Below are 18428 nucleotides of genomic sequence, written 5' to 3'. Positions count from 1 at the left end.
TGTAATACCATTAGGACTCTAGCGTATTTGCATGCATGTATTCGTACACACATGGCGCACTTTCCTCAATGGCAACATGGAACTTGATTGAGCCGAAACAAACGCAAACACATCCTGCAGAGTGGCGGGAGACCGTCGCGATGTCGTGATACACGTTATACACCGAAATAAAATCGTGCTTTTACTTTGAAAATTATTCAACACGATGCGCTGACGTGATTACCGCTACCTTTATGCGGATGGAGGAGAGCAATAATTGACAATAAACACACATCGTACGTCTCCGATAAATTGCGGGCTACTTGTGCAGCAAATTTTCCCCAAACATTATCAATGATACATCCATCGGCGTGAGTGGTTGTGTGAAGCTTCGCGGGCGCTGACAGCTGTTCGAACGGGTGAAATGGAGCACATCCGGACGCCAAAGGTAACGTTAGCTAACACTTGTAAGCTAATCGCAAATTGATACGAAAGAAGTCAGCAGCTCGGGCCTGACCACTTGGGATTTCACTAACGTTCGAGTCTGATCATGTTTTCCGGACTGCCAAAGTTAACCCGCCGTTAAATGTCCGTGCATCAGATTGCGCGATGCTGAGCTCGTTCGTCGTGACGAGCTCATCGGTGAGCTGTTTTATTCCCCGTACAGCAAATGAGATGCTACTGCCTGGTGGGGATGGTGTCAAAAATGCTGTTTTAATGTGGTAAAACGCCGAAAGGAGACACCACAGCACATCCAAGCTTGACTGTGTGTTTTATGGACCCATCACATGTGTAGCAGGCCAATTACCTGTATTTCTGACACATACACGCGCACGCACACAAACCTTCAGATTACGGTTTATACAGACTACACCTTCATGTTCGTCTACTTTTAGATTTCACCATTGATCGATTCTGGTGCAATTCCCTGGAAATCAACAACACTTATCTTGGACTAGCTGCTATAGCTGACAGTTTGGAACATGCCTTAAACTATTCACATGTGTATATGACGTCACATGTGTGATTCATGTAACGTTATGTTGAGAGGTAGGCTCTCGTCATGGGGCGAGGAAGCAGCAGGACCTGATTCTGAGGACTCCACTATAGTGCACGAGATTCTTTGGGGATATGCATTTCTATAGAATCCGGGATCTAATAAGGGATGTGCTAGGCTCTACGGGTGTGAATGCAAGCAGCCTGGGTGTGGCCCCTTTTTCTCCAATGTTCTTGGATGTTTGATTTAATAAAAGCGGAAGAAGGGTGTATTGGTTCAGAGGAAAGCAAAACGTATTCACCTGGTGTGTGAGTTTTTGGCTGAGCTGCTCTTAGTCGAATAGTCCTTTTTGAGGATTTCTTTCATGCTGGATTTCCAAGAAAGATAATATCACCATATCTTTTGGTATACAACATTTTTATGGAGGGTGCTTTTGGTTCTTTTTTTGGGGGGGAAGAAACAAATCCACAATTAAGTTGATTGTTTCATAAAGATTTATGTGTAAAAAACAAACAAACATGCAATTTGATGAATATTGTGTGTGTGTGTGTGTGTGTGTGTGTGCGCGCGCGCACAGGTGGAGCAGGTGCGACTGTTGGACCGCTTCAGCAACAAATCCACAAATGGCACTCTGTACCTGACGGCGACGCATCTCATCTTTGTGGAGAGCAGCTCAAACAACTCGACGGCTGCCGCTCAGGAGATTTGGGTGAGTCACTTTGATGCACCACCAACACCCAGATGGATGTCTGCTAGGGGGAAAGTGGGGGGGGACCGGTCCTCCTGGTTGCTACTCCGTGTGCCCCAAGTTGTATATTTTCTCTCCTCATAGTGCCAATTTCCCCCAATTCCAATGTGGTATGGTGGACAATGTGTACTTGTTTTTAGTGTATTTAATAACATTTAGTCTGTATTGTACTGTATAATGTATGCACTTGCACACTGGCAGGACCTGTAATGGTGCCAGTAGCTTCTTGCCAAATAGTTGCTGCTTCTGTCAGATTGTTTAGTTCTGAATGTGCAGACAGTTTAAAAAGGATACAGCGTGACCACCTCAAAGGATTGAGTGTGTGAGTGTGTGAGTGTGTGAGTGTGTGAGTGTGTGAGTGTGTGAGTCTGTGAGTCTGTGAGTCTGTGAGTCTGTGAGTCTGTGAGTCTGTGAGTCTGTGAGTGTGTGTTGGGCAAAAGGAGATCATTTGCAAGCCTGTGTGTGCTAAGAGGAAGCCAGGTATAGAGGTTGCAACCCCTTATCATAAAGTTGCAAGGTTTTGTTCCTCCATCTCATAAAGACTTTAAGAAGTGGCTGATTTAATTTGGCTATCAGTAAGGCATCTGATTTGACGATCGTCGCCTTTTTATTACTGTTGCAATGGCAACACAATTGCGGTGGTGTTCCACGCACGGAGGACACCCTTTTGGTGGCCTGCTGTTTGAGGGAACTGAAAATAGTACTCTGAATATTTAACTTACTGGTCTGCTTGGTCCAAAATGCCTTGTGCAGCAGATTGTGGACCATGACCGCCTTCCCACCATCCTTCCTGCTTTATATGTCGAGTAAGGAGAATATGCCTCTGTTTGTTTTGTTGGCGCGTGTGTGCGCGTGTGCGTGTGCGTGCGTGTGTGTGTGTGTGTGTGTGTGTGTGTGTGTGTGTGTGTGTGTGTGTGTGTGTGTGTGTGTGTGTGTGTGTGTGTGTGTGTGTGTGTGTGTGTGTGTGTGTGTGTGTGTGTGTGTGTGTGTGTGTGTGTGTGTGTGTGTGTGTGTGTGTGTGTGTGTGCGTGCGTGCGTGCGCGTGCCACACACGTCATTCCGGCCAATCATGGGGAGGCACTGCATGCTAGGCAGGGGGGAGAGGCGGGTGTTCCCGTCCTGTGGTATAAAAAAGTTGGGTAGAAGAGTTCCGGTTGATAACCGCGTGTTGAGTAATGTTATAGCTTACCGATGGCGTGGGGGTGTTTGCTAACTGTTTGTACTGTTAATGAATAAAAGGATTTCTGGGTTCTGAGTGAGCTACTATACCTGAGACGCTACAATACTATGAATTTTCAACAGTAATAGTTGAGTAATTCATTTGTATTTCAGTTGTTGTCCTTCGCCAAAAACCACCTTGAGCCAAGACTGAAGATCACCAGCTGTCTCTCCCTCTTTCTTGCCCCTTCGTCTTCTCCCCTCCTCTGCAGATTTTGCATCACCACATAGCGTCCGTGGAGAAGCTCTCCCTGACCACCACCGGATGTCCTCTGGTCATCCAGTGTCGCAACTTCCGCGTGGTTCACTTTGTGGTGCAGAGGGAAAGAGACTGCCACGACATCTACAGCTCGCTGCTGCGCCTCCTGCGGCCTGGTGGGTTTCAGCTCGCCCCGAGGGGACGGATCCCTGCTTCTGTTTGTGGTCTGCGTTTTCCTAAAGGCTCCTTCCCTTGTTCCCTTTTCTCCTTTTCCGCGCAGTGTCATACGAGGAGCTCTACGCCTTCTCCTACAACCCCAAACAGAGCGACCGACAGAGAGAGGAAGGGTGGCAGATCATCGACCTCGGGGCGGAGTTCGAGAGGATGGGCGTCCCCTGCGACCAATGGCAGCTCACCAACGTCAACAGAGACTACAAGGTAGGCGGCCAATTAGCAATGCGGTCGGAGAACAATCCTCAGGAGGAGAATATTTTGGGATGGTGGTTTCTTGTTCCACCTGATGCTTCAGATATGAATGCTTCTCTTGCGTGTCAGAGAAGAGGAACACGCACATGTAATTGAAGTTTTATTATTTATATATATATACCTCCTCGGGATGGAATGGAACACCTCAAATAATGTTATGGGTTTTGGTAAGTGGAAAGATATTATTGGATCATAGACATTTATTAAATAAATAGGCCAGTTAAAGCTGCACTTCCTGTCAGTTGTTTGCCCTTGGAACGTGTCTGTGTGCCATAAACATGACCTGCAGGAAAGTATATTCCTTCCAAGGGTGGGACAGATGGTGTGAGCAAAAAACTTCATATGGTTTAGTCTTGTGCTCTGACACTCTGTAACACTTTGTTGTGTTTTGTGTAGATGTTCTCTGCTTGCCGGCTGAAACATCAAGCATTAAGCAGGCTATAAATCAGGGCCTGGTGGAATTTTGGCAAATCCGTTGTCATGTGTTGTGATTTGTGTGATGGAGTATCCAGCTAGGCAGCGCCACGTACTATGGAAACATGACTCATATATGGCCAGCAGAGGGCGCTGGAGTTTCACTGTGGCTCGAGCCGTAGTCCAAACAACTTAAGAGGCGATTACTTGCAGGGAAGTGCAGAACCCGATCTATAATACTAAGTTAGATGGTCACAAATCAGGGGACATCCGGCGATATCTTCTGTGTATGTGTCGCATTCATATTTTTTGTGTTTTGATTTTCCAGGTGTGTGAGACATATCCACGGGACCTGTATGTTCCCATCACGGCCAGTAAGCCCATCATTGTGGGGAGTTCCAAGTTCAGAAGCAAAGGACGCTTTCCTGTTCTCACATACTTCTACCAAGAAAAGAAGGTTTGTTTTTATTTGGTTTGTAGAAAGAATGTGAAAGAAAATATGTACTTACCCTAACACAAAATGAAAGTTTGATACTAAGTATCAGAAGTAATTCGGGATTTTCTTGTAAGACAGTTCATATATTGTCCTTAATAAAGTAAAAAAAGAAAAGGGGGGAAAAAAGTATTGGTTCAGGCACTGTTTTGGCACCGGTATGTTTTAAAAGTATCATTTTAGCACTGGTATCAGGAAAAGGCCAAACAATACTCACATACTTGATAATTGTAAACGTTAAAATTTAGAATTTTCATTGTTAGTTTAAATACTACATTTTCTCACTTTTTCACCGAGATATCACAACATTTTTGGTCATGGAATTTTTTTTTTTTTTTTAAGTCATGGAAATCCATTGGTCAAAATGTGTATAAACCTTGAACTTAAGGAATCAAGACCGGCAGCTTATTGGCCAGTCAGTCACAACAAAACCTAGTTCAATTCATTCACTCCTAGTGGAATTAACTCTGGGTCTACATAATCTGATGTGTTTGTCTGTGTGTTCATCTTTCTTCAGTCCATTAGCGAAATGACCACCTATTCAGAGGAAATTGCTGGTCAGAGGGGTCAGATATAAAGGACTGTCTGAACTGTTTGGTGCATATGATGCTGCCAAATCATTTCTAACAACTCAAACAGAGCGTGCTCATAGTTCAAACAACCTGTTAAGTCTTCATAAGGGTCCAACTGAGTTACATGATCATTTTCTTATGGTATGGTTCTGTAAAAGGGAGAGGATGTTGGTCCACAGAATATTTTCATAAACAAGTTTGGTATATTCCAATTTAATAGCAAAAAAGTGTAAACCAGACTATGCGCAGAGGTCTTACACCGATTTATGTTTTTCTTTTGTGCTGTTCACCCCGACAGGCGGCAGTGTGTCGATGCAGTCAGCCTCTCTCTGGGTTCAGTGCGCGATGCTTAGAGGATGAGAGCATGCTGCAGGCCATCAGCAAGGCCAATCACAACAGCCGATTCGTCTACGTCATGGATACCAGGCCAAAGGTGACTGCTAAACACGTAGTGCCATGGCAGCAGATGATTTGCAATCATTTTTTTATTTTTTTAATGTTTTGTTTTATCTCCACCTGCAGTTGAATGCTCTAGCTAATCGAGCAGCAGGTAAAGGCTACGAGAACGAGGATAACTACTCCAACATCCGCTTTCAATTTGTCGGCATTGAAAACATCCACGTCATGAGGACCAGCCTGCAGAAATTGCTAGAAGGTCAGTGGTGAAAGTAAGCCGGTACTGGCCGGTACGGCGCACCGGTAAGAAATTTCTTCACGTTGCGCCGTACCGGGAAGAAATTCCGACACACGCACAGGCCAGTCACGACAAGGCAAGCAAAACAAGCAATTGCTTGGGGCGCCGAGCTGGCTTGACCCCTTTGATGGTCAATGCAGTTAAGTGCAATTACACTGTTATCGGGATCCCCCTCAAGGGGCCCCGCTCATGAGCTAAAAACAAAACCTCGGCAGTCATCATGAAGCGGAATTATGCTTCAGGAAGCCAGAAAAGGTAGAAGAGAAAGGAAGAGGAGGATAAAAAAACAAAACAAGATAGTGATAAGTGATAAATTACACTGGATACAATAGCTCTACTTGTCTTGGTGTAATTTTGCAGCAGGTAGGCTAGCAAAAATATGTTTATGTTAGTCCGTTAGACAGAGACTTCGTTTTAACTTGCCGCAGTGCTGCGTCCCGTGTTGTTTAAATAGATTTAAAAAAACAAGTGACATTCAGCTGTCATTCTAGGGGGAGCGGGCTGTGGGACACATTTGTTTCTGCCCAAATCAACAAAGCTGCCATATGATGGCACTCTGCCGATTGGGCACTCGCATGTGCTGTACCTGACTGCCTGACCCTCAACATGCACCTGTATTGAAAACAATTTAACCCTCACCCTAAACACTTCTAAAACACATTGCTGCCAGCGCTCCTTATCATAACAATACTTCTGTACTGTTGCTAGCCCGGGCTGTGTCAGATCATACTACTAAATTGACCAAATTAAGCTTAAACCCTTTTTGACCGCCAAGGGTGCATCACTAAAGTAGGACGTGATCGTAAATAAATTAACAGGTTCCGCCATTATTAGATCTGGACGAGCGGAGCGCTTGGACCCAGAAGAGGCTAAATGTCACGTGTGACGTCATGACGTATCATAGTACCACCAAGAAATAAAAACTACTTTCACCCCTGTAGAAGTTTTAACACAAACGCACACTTCATCGCAATCCCCCACAGATTATAAGGGTCCTTTTGATGTTAAAGAAGTAGTCAATGAGCTCACCTGATGTTCCTTTGTGCATCTCTCAGTGATCGGGACTCGCTCGGTCTCCATGAGCGACCACCTGGTGGGGCTGGAGAGCAGCGGCTGGCTGCGGCACATCAAGGCTGTCATCGATGCCGCTATCTTTCTCAGCAAGGTGAAACATTCCGCCCTTCGCGCTCCTCGTCTTTAGATTCTCTCGATATGAATCGATTTGCAAATTGACTTTTTTTATTACTAGTTTGAAGCATTGATTCTATATATTTAGATAGATGTATAGACTTCTCTGGCCACCCACTACACTAGTTCCACTTGGGCTGTATGTATCTTCATTAATAAGCAGAATATATAATGTAATCATTCGCTGTGTGCATTCACCCCCAGGCGGTGACAGTGGAAGGAGCCAGTGTGTTGGTTCATTGTTCAGACGGATGGGACCGAACATCCCAGGTCTGCTCACTGGGGGCGCTGCTCATGGACCCTTATTACCGCACTATCAAGGGCTTTATGGTACCTAACACACACACACACAGCTTGGCACAAATACAGGACACTTGCAGTGCTGATGATAATAATAATATGAGCCTCCTATTATGCTAATTAGTGTTCATCTTGCTTTAAATGGGCTCCATTCTTGTACGTGTAATCCAGGTACTGATTGAGAAAGACTGGATCTCCTTCGGCCACAAGTTTGCAGACAGGTGAGGTTTCAACCGGATCCAACATGCCAGCATGCATGCTGTTTTGTACTACTTGGCTCTTTAACGGCGATCTTGGGACTACCATTGTGTCTCAATTGTCAACCCTAAGGTGTGACCAGTTGGACGGGGATCCAAAGGAAGTGTCCCCCATCTTCACTCAGTTCCTGGAGTGTGTTTGGCAGCTGACCGAGCAGTTCCCTCAGGTGTGCAGGAGCTTTGTGCCGTATTTGCACAGTGCTCAACGTCTTGTATGCAGTGTGCTCATTGTTCATTTATTGAATGATCTCCGTAGGCGTTTGAGTTCAGCGACTGGTTCCTGCTGCAGATCCATGAACACGTCCACTCCTGTCAATACGGAAACTTCCTCGGCAACAATCAGAGGCAGAGGGAGGACTTGCGGTGAGTTCACACACACACACACACACACACACACACACACCCATATATATATATATATACCGTAAATGCTCAAATAAAGACCGGGATTCAATTAGTGGCCGGGCTTCAGATAGTAGCCGGGGGCGCGGTCGATACGGACAAATAAAGAGTATGGTAGGAATGCGCTGGCGCAGCTCCGGCAGCGGGGGGGGGGAAGAGAACCGCACGCAAGTATCCCAGGATGAGGAGAACGACGAGGAGGACACTGCAAATAAAGCGCTATACGCGATAAACTTAAGACTGACACTATGGTTTATTACTGATCCATTTCTAAATAGTTAGTCTCCAGAAAGTTGATTAGCTCTAGGTCTACCGGTTTCATTCTACCGGTAGCCTATCGGTAAATGGTTGCAGGAATTGCTGAACGCATATGCAATGAATGATATTAGCCTACTGTAATTATGCCCATTATTTTATTTAAATAATACAATTCTATAACAGAAGACACCGGTAAGTAAGAAATAAAGGCCTGCCCCTAATACAAGCCTGCCCCAAATACAGGCCTGTGCGCTGTGCAGCCCATGTAAATAAAAGCCCCGGTCACTATTTGAGGATTTACGGTATTTGTGTAAAGGATGGAAGGTTTCTGTGCTACCTAGATAACACATTGGCGTGAAGTGTTTAAATTGTCATAGTTTTAATAACTTTGTTTACACAGCTCCCATAAGGCGTGCGGTATCCAGGCTTTTGTGTGAAAGTGTCTAAGTGTTGTTTTGTTTTTCTTTCTTTCAGGCTCAGAGAGCGGACCCACTCCCTTTGGGCATATCTGATGAGCGAAAAACAGATCTACTCCAACCCGTTCTACAGCGCTGCATACTCTGAAAGCCACCCTGTGCTGGAGCCCTCCACTCTGCCTCACCACTTCAAGTCAGTGCATCCGTCATCACCTCCCTGCTGTGGCCACATAGTTAACATGCCATCCTTTTGGTGGCATGTTAACTATGTGTTGGCCCTTACTCTTCTTTTTTTCCCCCAAGGTTCTGGAGGAACATGTACCACCAGTTTGACCGGTCTATGCACCCACGCCAGTCTGTCCTCAAGACTGTACTGACTCTGAGAGAGAACAGCCGCGAGGCAGAGAGCACGTTGAAAGCCCTGCAGGATGTGAGTTCACGCGTTGACTAACTAAACTTTTTTTGTGACGATATGGAAACAAACGGTTGAGCACAATGACTTGGATGACAAGGTTGTTATCTTTTCATGAACAATATCATTGTCTAAAATCTTTTTTCATTTTCAAAACGTCTTTCCTTTTGTTTTGCTGCCCTCCCTCTCCAGCGGCTCCACCAGCTCGGTGTGACCCCCGTCGTGACCTCTGACCCTGTTCCGCCAACAAGAGATCAGCGCTCCAACTCCAAAACCCTCCCGCCACGTCCCGATTCCCTCATTCTTGGGGCAGCCATAAACCACAAGGAAGTGCAGCGGCAGGCGGACGAGCAGCAGCAGCAGCAGCAGCAGCAGCAGCAGCAGCAGCAGCAGCAGCAGCAGCAGCAGCAGCAGCAGGAGGATGAAGAGGATGAAGTGGGCGAGGAGGCGGTAGAGATCACCGACACCGAGCGGACAGTGGAGGGCAGCAGCGGCACTGAGAGCAGGAAGCAGAGCTACGGAGAGCTGGAAGGGACATACAACAGCGAGTTGGCAAAAGAGGAGCCAGCTGTCGTCAGCTTGGAGTTTGGCGTGGCACGCATGACCTGCTGAGACCAAACGGGGGGGGGGATGCAGAGTGAGAGACGCGTGGCTTACTGAAGGCGTGTGTGTGTGGCTAAGAGGAAGCTGATGACCGGCTGATTACGCAATGGTCCTGAGCGGGCGGAGTGAATGAAGTTGTATGTGTGTGTGTATTGTCTAAAGCTCAATGGAAAGTGTCATTATTATGTTATATACTGCACCTATAGGGGAAAAAAAAGCTTCTTTTTTATGAATGTTGAAAAGCACTATAGAGAACTAATGAATAGAATAAGTGAATAAATTCATCCAAAAAAAGTGACTCTTCCAGTTTGTTCAGCTTTTTATATAATCCGATGGATACGACTTTGATGCTCTCAACAAATTATCATATTCATCTATATTAAAACCCACAGAAAATCACTTTTTTGGCTCTGGTAATATTTCATCTCATCCAAAGGCTTGAAACTGACCTAATCTGAATGTCTTTTGGGACCTGAGCTGATTTAGCTTGAATGTGGCTGATTGATAAAGCCAAAAATATCAAATTCTAAGATAATCTAGCACTGGAAACTATGCTTAGACAAAATTGTTGTTCACAATACTATTTCTGTAATTATTTCTGTCTGGGCAAATTAACTGTAATGTCCAGACCCTAGAGAGGTTTAGCTGTTAACCGTCACCCTCATTGATCATGTAATCCTCTTTTACTTCTCACATAGATCAGATAATCCCATTCAGTAAAGCGCATTGAGCCCAGGTTCCTATTGGTCATTTCTTTCCGCCTTTGTCATTGACTGATTATTAATGACGGCTGACCCTGATCAGGGGTCATGGATACAAGGTGTCTAGCAAATTACAAATGCTGGACTCCTTTAGGTTAATTTGACTCGGATGTATTTTTATTTTGAGTCTATGATTTTGTTTTAGTTCTTTAACTTTTTAGTTATTATTATAGCTAATGCTATACATGAAATATACTGCAGTCAAACAGGATTTCCTGGATTAGGATTAAATCTCATCATTATCATTTTTATACACCCTTATTTGAACTAGGTCAGTTGTTTCCCCCGGGATGTGGTTTGTTGATCTAGCCTGAATTGCATATATATTTGCAAGCCAGAATGTGTGCTTTGGCTCAGCTTTTAATAAAGACCATAATAATTCTCTGTTAATGCCATACCGAGGTTGTAACTTTATTTTGCATGGGAGCTCAGGGAGGATTTGATCTTTATTGGATTGAACCTTCTGTACAGGAAGACATCTTCCTCTATTTGATAGTCTATCAGATTGCTCCATAAAGACTGTGTGCGTGTGTGTGTCTGCAAGTTCAGGATTATCCACATGAATTGGGTTTGGCACTTAAGAAGCAAAGCACACCAGAGACGCCACCCAATGTGCTTCTACATACTTTTATGTACTGGCAGTAAACTAGTTTCTCCTGAAACGCCACTCCCGTTTCTGAGATTTGTGTTTCTACACACACACACACACACACGGAGAAGAATGACAAATCTTCAAACCTTTTTCTCTCATCTTCAATCTTCCACCTTAGTTGTGATGTTTTTGTGAGTTCAAGTTTTAATGTCATTTTCCACCAAGAACAATACTTATTTGCTTTAAGGAAAGTCAGCTCTGAGTTCTGCACGTGTTCTATTCATGATATTGACAAAAGGCGTCATTCAGGTTCAGGAATCTCCATCACCATGTCACCACCATTTCTGTTGCAGAAGTCCTCCTGTAGCCTACTTGTGCACGTTACCTCACATTAAATATTGAGGAGTCTCTTCCAGAGGCAAGCTGCTGGGTCCTCTCCCAGGGCTTTGAATCATTCAGAGGAGTACTGCACGCCATGTTGGGAGAACAATGTACTTGTACACTCATAAACGCTACTAAACGCTAGTAGTACTCTTGGAAAATGCCCATAAAGAGAGCCCACATTGCTGTGCATGCTGTATACAAAGTCTTTAAATATAGTCTACATGCAGGTTACATGTCTGTCTGTAGTGTCAATACGTTTGAGTGTCTCTCTTATACAGAGCAGAATTTTCAATTATTAGTTATTGGCACCTATACTTTGATTATTGGGAAGCACACTGAGAAAGTATAGCGCTTTTATGTCAAAAACATTCATCACCAAAATTTTCATAGAATAGATCATCATAACATGACACATTCTCTATAGAACTATTCTAGTTGTTAGTATTATTTATTTTATTAAGATTATTTAATCCAATAATTATATATATATATATATATATATTCATTTTGTGGCCCACATGCTCGTATGGAATCCTACAGAATGTAAAAGTGTCTGCACTATGACCGATTAACAGCCGTAAGTTCCAGTCCTTGTTGATCACTAAAGTAAGAAAAGAGCACGGGGGGTTTTACCCCTGGGGGGCTTAATTACACAAAAGTGCGAACATGTGCGCCGACAAAGAGACACACAAGCACTATGACTTCATCTGGAAACCCCTTGATTAGCAGGACCGATAGTGGTAATAATGAAGAAGGTGTGTGTGTGTGTGATCACACCGTACCCACCAATAACGGACAAGCAGCTGCACCTGTGGCTTGTTTGCATTATTCATCATATCCTATTGTGTGTAATTATACAGTTTAATCAGATCCCGGTACCGGCAGGACGTACGGCATGTACTTATTTTGTTGATTGTATTCATTTTTGACAGGAGCAGCTATTTATGTCAAAATAATGTTGTGGTTATAAAGGTTGGTAGTAGTATGTAAAAAGGACCAGATCATTTGCCTCCAAGGAACTTATTTGCCTATGCACTTTTATTTTACTTTCAAATAATGATGTACAGGCCTTAGAGGCAAATGAAGATCTCAAGTGTTCAGCATAACACAGTCGTCCATTCCCCGTGCCACACACAAACACACAGGCTACCATGTGCTTTTGAAAGTGATTCAATATTTGCATCCTGTTTTTCACTCACAGAGGAAGTGCAAAGGATATTTACTGTACTAAATGCACTTGTTGTGCAATTGTTCCAAAACACAGTTAGCGAGACATAGAGGCAGAGAGAGAAATGTCCTCTAACTGTCCCACTTTGTAATGTGCTTCACTCAGGGGGGCTGAAATGGGAACTCTATTTAGACAGATGGAGGTTGGATGGGCAGCTGGGGGCCAGGGGGCTTCTTTTATTGCTTGTTTGCCTGTGGATATATTTTTGCGCACAGTTATCAGAGAAATAAATGAATCAGTGAAAGTTGCACTTTTTCCTGCATTTTAGAAGAAGGAACATCAATCGAGGAGTAGCATCTTTGTTTTCTCAATATTAGCTATCTATCTATTTATATATATATCTATCTATCTATATACATATCGATAAAGTATAAGGGTTCAAGACAATAGCTACTGGCCTCTAAACTCTTTTGCATTCACACCAAATCCAATCAGGTTCTTCTGCACTAGAAAGTAGACTCTGAAGACTGGCACATGACTACAAGATTGGTTATCTTGGTCTTGAATATACCAATAGCTATTCACTGTTAATGGAAGCTCATTTCCACCATAAGAACTCTTTTGTCTTATTGTGCGATAACTGAGCCCACTCGTCAGTCCACACTGTCAGCCGGCCATCTGCTGCTCAGAGTCAGTTTCAAGTCCATCCAACAGCCGGCTGACCTGGCAGCAGCCTGAGTATCTGATGTACCTGAAAACTTGCACACTAGGCGACTGACTGACTGGCACGGCAGACTGGTTGGCTGAGCGGAGGAAGATTATCTTTCTCATTGGAGGCGAGCACATGGAAGATATGCTTGAGTGCTTCACTCTGGGAAAGCCCTCCAAATGTGTTTGTGTGGGTGTGAACATGTCTGTGGATCTCTGGTTGTGTGTGTGTGTGTGTGTGTGTGTGTGCTGCCTTGGGCTGGTGAATGCAGACATTGTTTGATAGCAGTGGGCTGGAAGAGGAGAGCCTGTGCCCAAAGCCCCTGAGGAGGAGGACGAGGAGGAGAGACAGACAAGGAGCAGGGGCGGGAAGGAAGGATACGGGGGGGGGGGGGGGTTGTAAGTGGGTCGGGGTATCAGGAAGATTCATGGGGGGTTGCAAGGATAGAAAAGGCAGTTAAAAGAGCACCCATAGAGAAAAAAAATAGGGAACTCTGGGGTGAATGCCCTGCAGACCAGGGTAACATATATTTTGGAAAAGATAAACGATAGCTCAACAGGAGAGATATGGGCATCGCCTTTTTACAATCTCTGTTTTACAGGGCGTCCTCCAACGTCTCATATCAGACAGAGATGACCCATTTTCTTTATCAGTGTAAAACCTGAAACACTTTACATCAATCCGATGTACATTTAAGAGAACAAATAACTCAACGATTAGGCAAAGCCAAAAAAAAGGCTTTTTCCTGCAGCCGGGCAACACTTAACTAGTTCTCCATCCCTACGGATACTCTGCTGGTTGCCACGGTAGATGCTTCGGGTATAGCTGGTATAGCTATGTTCTAAATTCACACACGGACACACGCGCATAGATTGATAGGATGACGGTTAGATGTGTTTTCATGGCTCTTAGACACCTGGTACGGTGTGTCCATATGGAAGAGGGCTTGGGGCCATATGGCCTATATGTCTGGCCCCAACCGAATTTGAGGGCCGTCTGGCTGTATGTGTGCGTGTGTGCGCCTGAGTTCACAGCAGCACTGGAATGTTTTTTTCAAAATCTATATCCCGGCATAACCAACTCATACTGTTGATCAGCAGATCTCGTACTTGAGTCGTCTAATACAGGCTTCTCACATGGTTATTTTAATTTACTTTGAGCTCCTCCACGCACCCTCACACACATAAAGACACAATGGTGCACACAAGACTGAATCAAGTAAGTAATGCTGATAAATTTCCTGTCAAGCAATGTTTGCACAACGCTTTGACGTGACTTACCTCAAACAAAAACTTGTGTGCTTTAACGTTAGAGTTGTCCTCACGTCATCCAAAGTTCCTCAAACAACATCACACCTAAACTATTTAAGTCTTCCTAATTAGCCATTCCACTCGCTCTCGTGATCCACGAGGAAGCACATAAACATATTGAGCGCATGTCTAATCCGTGATGATTAATTACTGTGTGCATCTTTAAATACTTGGACATACAATGAAAACACACACGGACACAAATACAAGGATGGACGCAGTGAATGTGTGCATTATCATTAAAAGAAAAGAGCAAACAGTGCATTAGTGACGGGGAAGGTAGAGGAAGAGAGGAGGATGAGGATGGGGATGGGGGAGGGTGTGGAGGACAGACACTGGCGCCCCGCCAACGTTGACAAAAGCTGCTTAGCCCACCCAGTTGCCATGGATACAGTAAGGCACAGCTCCCAGCTGGTGTGTGTGTGTGTGTTTGCCTGTGTGGGAGAGAAAGAGAGAGAGGGAAGGAGAGAGAGGGAGGCAGGCAGAGAGAGAAAACTAGCAGGCAGACATCAGAGCAAGTCAGAGGGGGAGTGAAAGAGCACCAGCCAACAGGGTGGAGAGAGAGAGAGACAGACAGAGATAGAGAGAGGGTGGCTGTATGTGTGGTCCGGGAGACTGAGAGAGAGAGAGGCTGCTGGAGAGCTTGAGGGCGTCGATAGAGTGGGAGCGATAGAGTGCTAGATAATGGAGGTACAGACGGAGTGTGCGGAGCCTCCCGTGGCCCCTCAGTGTGACCCCCAGCCCACAGGGAAGATCAACAAAGCTGCGTTCAAACTCTTCGGAAAGCGCCGCACCGGGTCTGGGATGGCCAGCTTCTTCTCCTTCAGGAACAAAGGGGCTACCAATAGCGGGAGCAACGGGAACCCTGACAATGGGAATTCTTTGAACGGGAACGGCTCCGCGGCGTCGGTCGAGCTCGTCCGGAGCAAAACCCACGATGGACTAATGGGCTCTAATAACGATGCTGATGGACAGCGAGGGGAAGGGCTCGCCATCCTGGAGGCAGGGCCGGTAAGGTCCCTCAGCAAATCTCTGAGTTTCTTCTCTTTACTCCGACGTGGGAGTTTTAGGTCGGGTGAAAATGGAGGGGCAGGGCTTGTTAGAAGAGGGAGGGGCTTAAAGGGCTTTTTTAGCAGCATGCGATGGAGACGCAAGGAAAAAACAAACGAGCTAGACGGGGAAGAGGCGGAGCGGAAGGCGGAAAAGGATGGGGATGTTGGCGACCCCGAAAGGGCAAAGGACATTACGCTTACCCTTGAACCGCCTCCGCACCATCACCAAGTGGATTGTGGGGATGCCTTTGCATCACCTGACCCAGAGACTCCCAGTACCAGTGTTACCATAACACCACCACTGTGTGTTGTTGCCATGCCAGGGCAATCCTGTGAGCCAGACTCCCCCATTCCTTACACACCCACCGACTCCCCGCTGCGCCCCCCCACCCAAAAAGCCAAAGCCTCAATTTCCAGCCTCACCCCCTCCCTCGCTACACCCCCTTTGGATCGCTGCAGCACCGGTGACCCCCCATCAGAACCTTCGGTGGACCGCCTCTGCTCTCTCCTCTTCACTGACGTCACCTCCCTCAAGAGCTTTGATTCACTGACGGGTTGCGGCGACATCATTGCCGACGCGGAGGAGGACGGGCCAGGGGGCAACGGGGGCAGCGGCACCAGCAGCAGCAGCAGCGGGGGAGGAGGGGGCAGTGTGGGACTGTGCGTTGGGAGAGCCGTTGGTATCGCCAGTCTTGCCACGTCTCGGGGCTCCCCAACCAAACCCCACCTGCCTCCGCAGCTGACCCAGCCGATGTTCTCCGTCCCCCTGAACGCGCTGCCTTCTTCCCTCCCGGCCCGGGCCCGAGCACCGCCTCCGCCACAGCCGCACACGGCCGGTAGCGGCGTGGTGGCCTACATGGGCGGTGGGGAAGAGATGGCGAGTCCGGAGGGAGTGGACGACGCAGACATGCAGGGGCTCTGGCACATGCTTCCCTCCACGGGCGACGACTCCCCCGCTTTGCCCCGATCACACCAAACTCCCTCCACCACCCCAACCTCTACCCATCCCCCTCGTGCGGCGTCCAACCCGGCCAGCAGCCACCTGCTCTCCGCCCACAGGAGTGCCGACCGCAAGTTACCTCCGGTGAAGGCACTGGGGCTCAGTAAGATTCCGGTGGTTGGTGCAGCGGGGGGGCGGGCAGCTAAACCCCCCGTCCCTCACACGCACGTCCGTCATCCCGCGTCACCCGGAGAGCCGCTGAGCGACGAGGGTTACTGGGACACACCCACGGCAACGCCCACGGCAACACCGGACGAGAGCGGGCAGCAGCGTGAACGGAGGGCGGCCCTGCCACGCGACAGCTGCTCTGGAGACCACCTGTACGACCTCTACAACGAGCCCGAGGAGGCGGGAGAGGATGTGGAGCAGGAGGGAGATGAAGATCTGAACAGCACTCCTTCTCCATCCAGTGAATACAAACTGAGCCCCACCTCCCAAACAACTCCTCCTTCCTCATCCTCCTCTTCCTCCTTCCAATCGTTGAAAGGCAGCGCCAGCCTTCCCCGGGATTCCAAGATCCCAGTAAGCAGCAGACAGACCTCACCTCCCCACTCTGTGAGCCAGTCGGCCCTGGCGTCCGTTCTAGAGGCTGAAACCCCTCCACCAAAGACCCAGGCGCCTGCCCCGGTTCGCACCAGAATCCCTGTATCCAAGGTGCCAGTCCGTCGCTCCGGGAACAAACCTGGCAGCACAACCAGAGGAGCGGCCCACAAGAAGTAGCTCCAGTCACATGGGGGGGGGGGGGGGAGTTCTCCCGCTCGCAGAAAAACTCGAGTGTATAAGCAGAGCCAAAAGTTTTCCCAGACCAAGAAAAATGTTGAGCTGTAAAGTTAACAGCTTAGAAATTCCTGTGAAATCTTAAAAACACTCATTCCTCAAGAGTTCCTGCTTACGACTGGCCCAGGATTGAATGGGTGGTTTTGTTCACTTGAGAAAGTGACAGGGAGACTCAAAAAGCTGGGTTAACACTTGGAACCCTCCCTCCATGGAACTTAAGAGCTGGACTTTTGACAATCCATGGACTCGCTATTGACACGTTTGCCTTGTAACTTCCTGGAAAAGCTCCTGACCTGTTGAGAGATTGACGGCTAATGACTGCACACTGCAAAAAAGGAGAAACGCACAGCACCTTTTATCTATGAAACCCCACACGGTATCTCCTAATTTGTTTATACGGACCTAATCTAATCAACGTTGTTTTTTCTAAAATTGTCATCTTGTCTAATCTGTAACAAATTACCTCTAAATCTTTTGATTTTTGAGCCAAAGTTAGAAAATCTTCCTCATTTCCTCTTTAACAGATTCAACAAAACCCACAGCCTGAAATAACACAGCCTTTTTTGTTTGGCTGTTTTTTCTGCTTTTTGAAGATGGTTTTGTTCTGACCGCACACTGATTATTGAACCGTATGTGCAGACCATCGAATGAACACTGAGACTGAGATCTGGTTGTATTATTTACCTACTTTGAAGCTAGAAATGTCGCAAAGTTGCACCACAGAAGGCCACACGATATCTTATTTTTTGTCCTTCTTTTGAGGACGGGCGCTGTTCTGTTTTGACTGGCTATTTTCATTATTATTATTGTGGATGGAGAAAGTTCGGCTTCAGCCTGTTGCATCTGAATTTCACTTACACCGCACCGCGTCACTCAAAGCGCATCCATAGGATATCGATCTCTGGGATTTACAACTGTTGAATAACCAATGAAAACCTGCAGAACTGTCGCAATACTCAACCTGGAGGGATCCCGTGCACTAATGCCTCAAAACACACACGCGCACACACAAACACACATGCAATTTCAGACATGGACA

General features: G+C 46.5%; 2 protein-coding genes across 2 annotated transcripts; both read left to right on the top strand.

The window, feature by feature from the left end:
* The first annotated feature begins 202 nt into the window (after window positions 1–202).
* mtmr6 (myotubularin related protein 6) lies at window positions 203–10761 on the top strand. Its single transcript, XM_037456444.2, has 15 exons — window positions 203–427; window positions 1554–1685; window positions 3155–3317; window positions 3422–3579; window positions 4370–4498; window positions 5405–5539; window positions 5629–5761; window positions 6856–6965; window positions 7193–7318; window positions 7460–7509; window positions 7619–7712; window positions 7802–7908; window positions 8680–8814; window positions 8925–9051; window positions 9226–10761. Exons 1-15 carry the CDS (start codon window positions 404–406, stop codon window positions 9643–9645), a joined length of 2043 nt encoding a protein of 680 aa, XP_037312341.2. The 5' UTR covers window positions 203–403; the 3' UTR covers window positions 9646–10761.
* Window positions 10762–15012: 4251 nt separating this feature from the next.
* amer2 (APC membrane recruitment protein 2) lies at window positions 15013–17889 on the top strand. Its single transcript, XM_037456681.2, has one exon. It carries the CDS (start codon window positions 15245–15247, stop codon window positions 17330–17332), a length of 2088 nt encoding a protein of 695 aa, XP_037312578.2. The 5' UTR covers window positions 15013–15244; the 3' UTR covers window positions 17333–17889.
* The last annotated feature ends 539 nt before the right edge of the window (window positions 17890–18428 follow it).

The sequence above is a fragment of the Pungitius pungitius genome, chromosome 19 (assembly GCF_949316345.1).
Source record: "Pungitius pungitius chromosome 19, fPunPun2.1, whole genome shotgun sequence".
NCBI lineage: Eukaryota > Metazoa > Chordata > Actinopteri > Perciformes > Gasterosteidae > Pungitius > Pungitius pungitius.
Note: the sequence above shows the minus strand (reverse complement) of the source record. Positions and strands in the feature narration are given on the sequence as shown.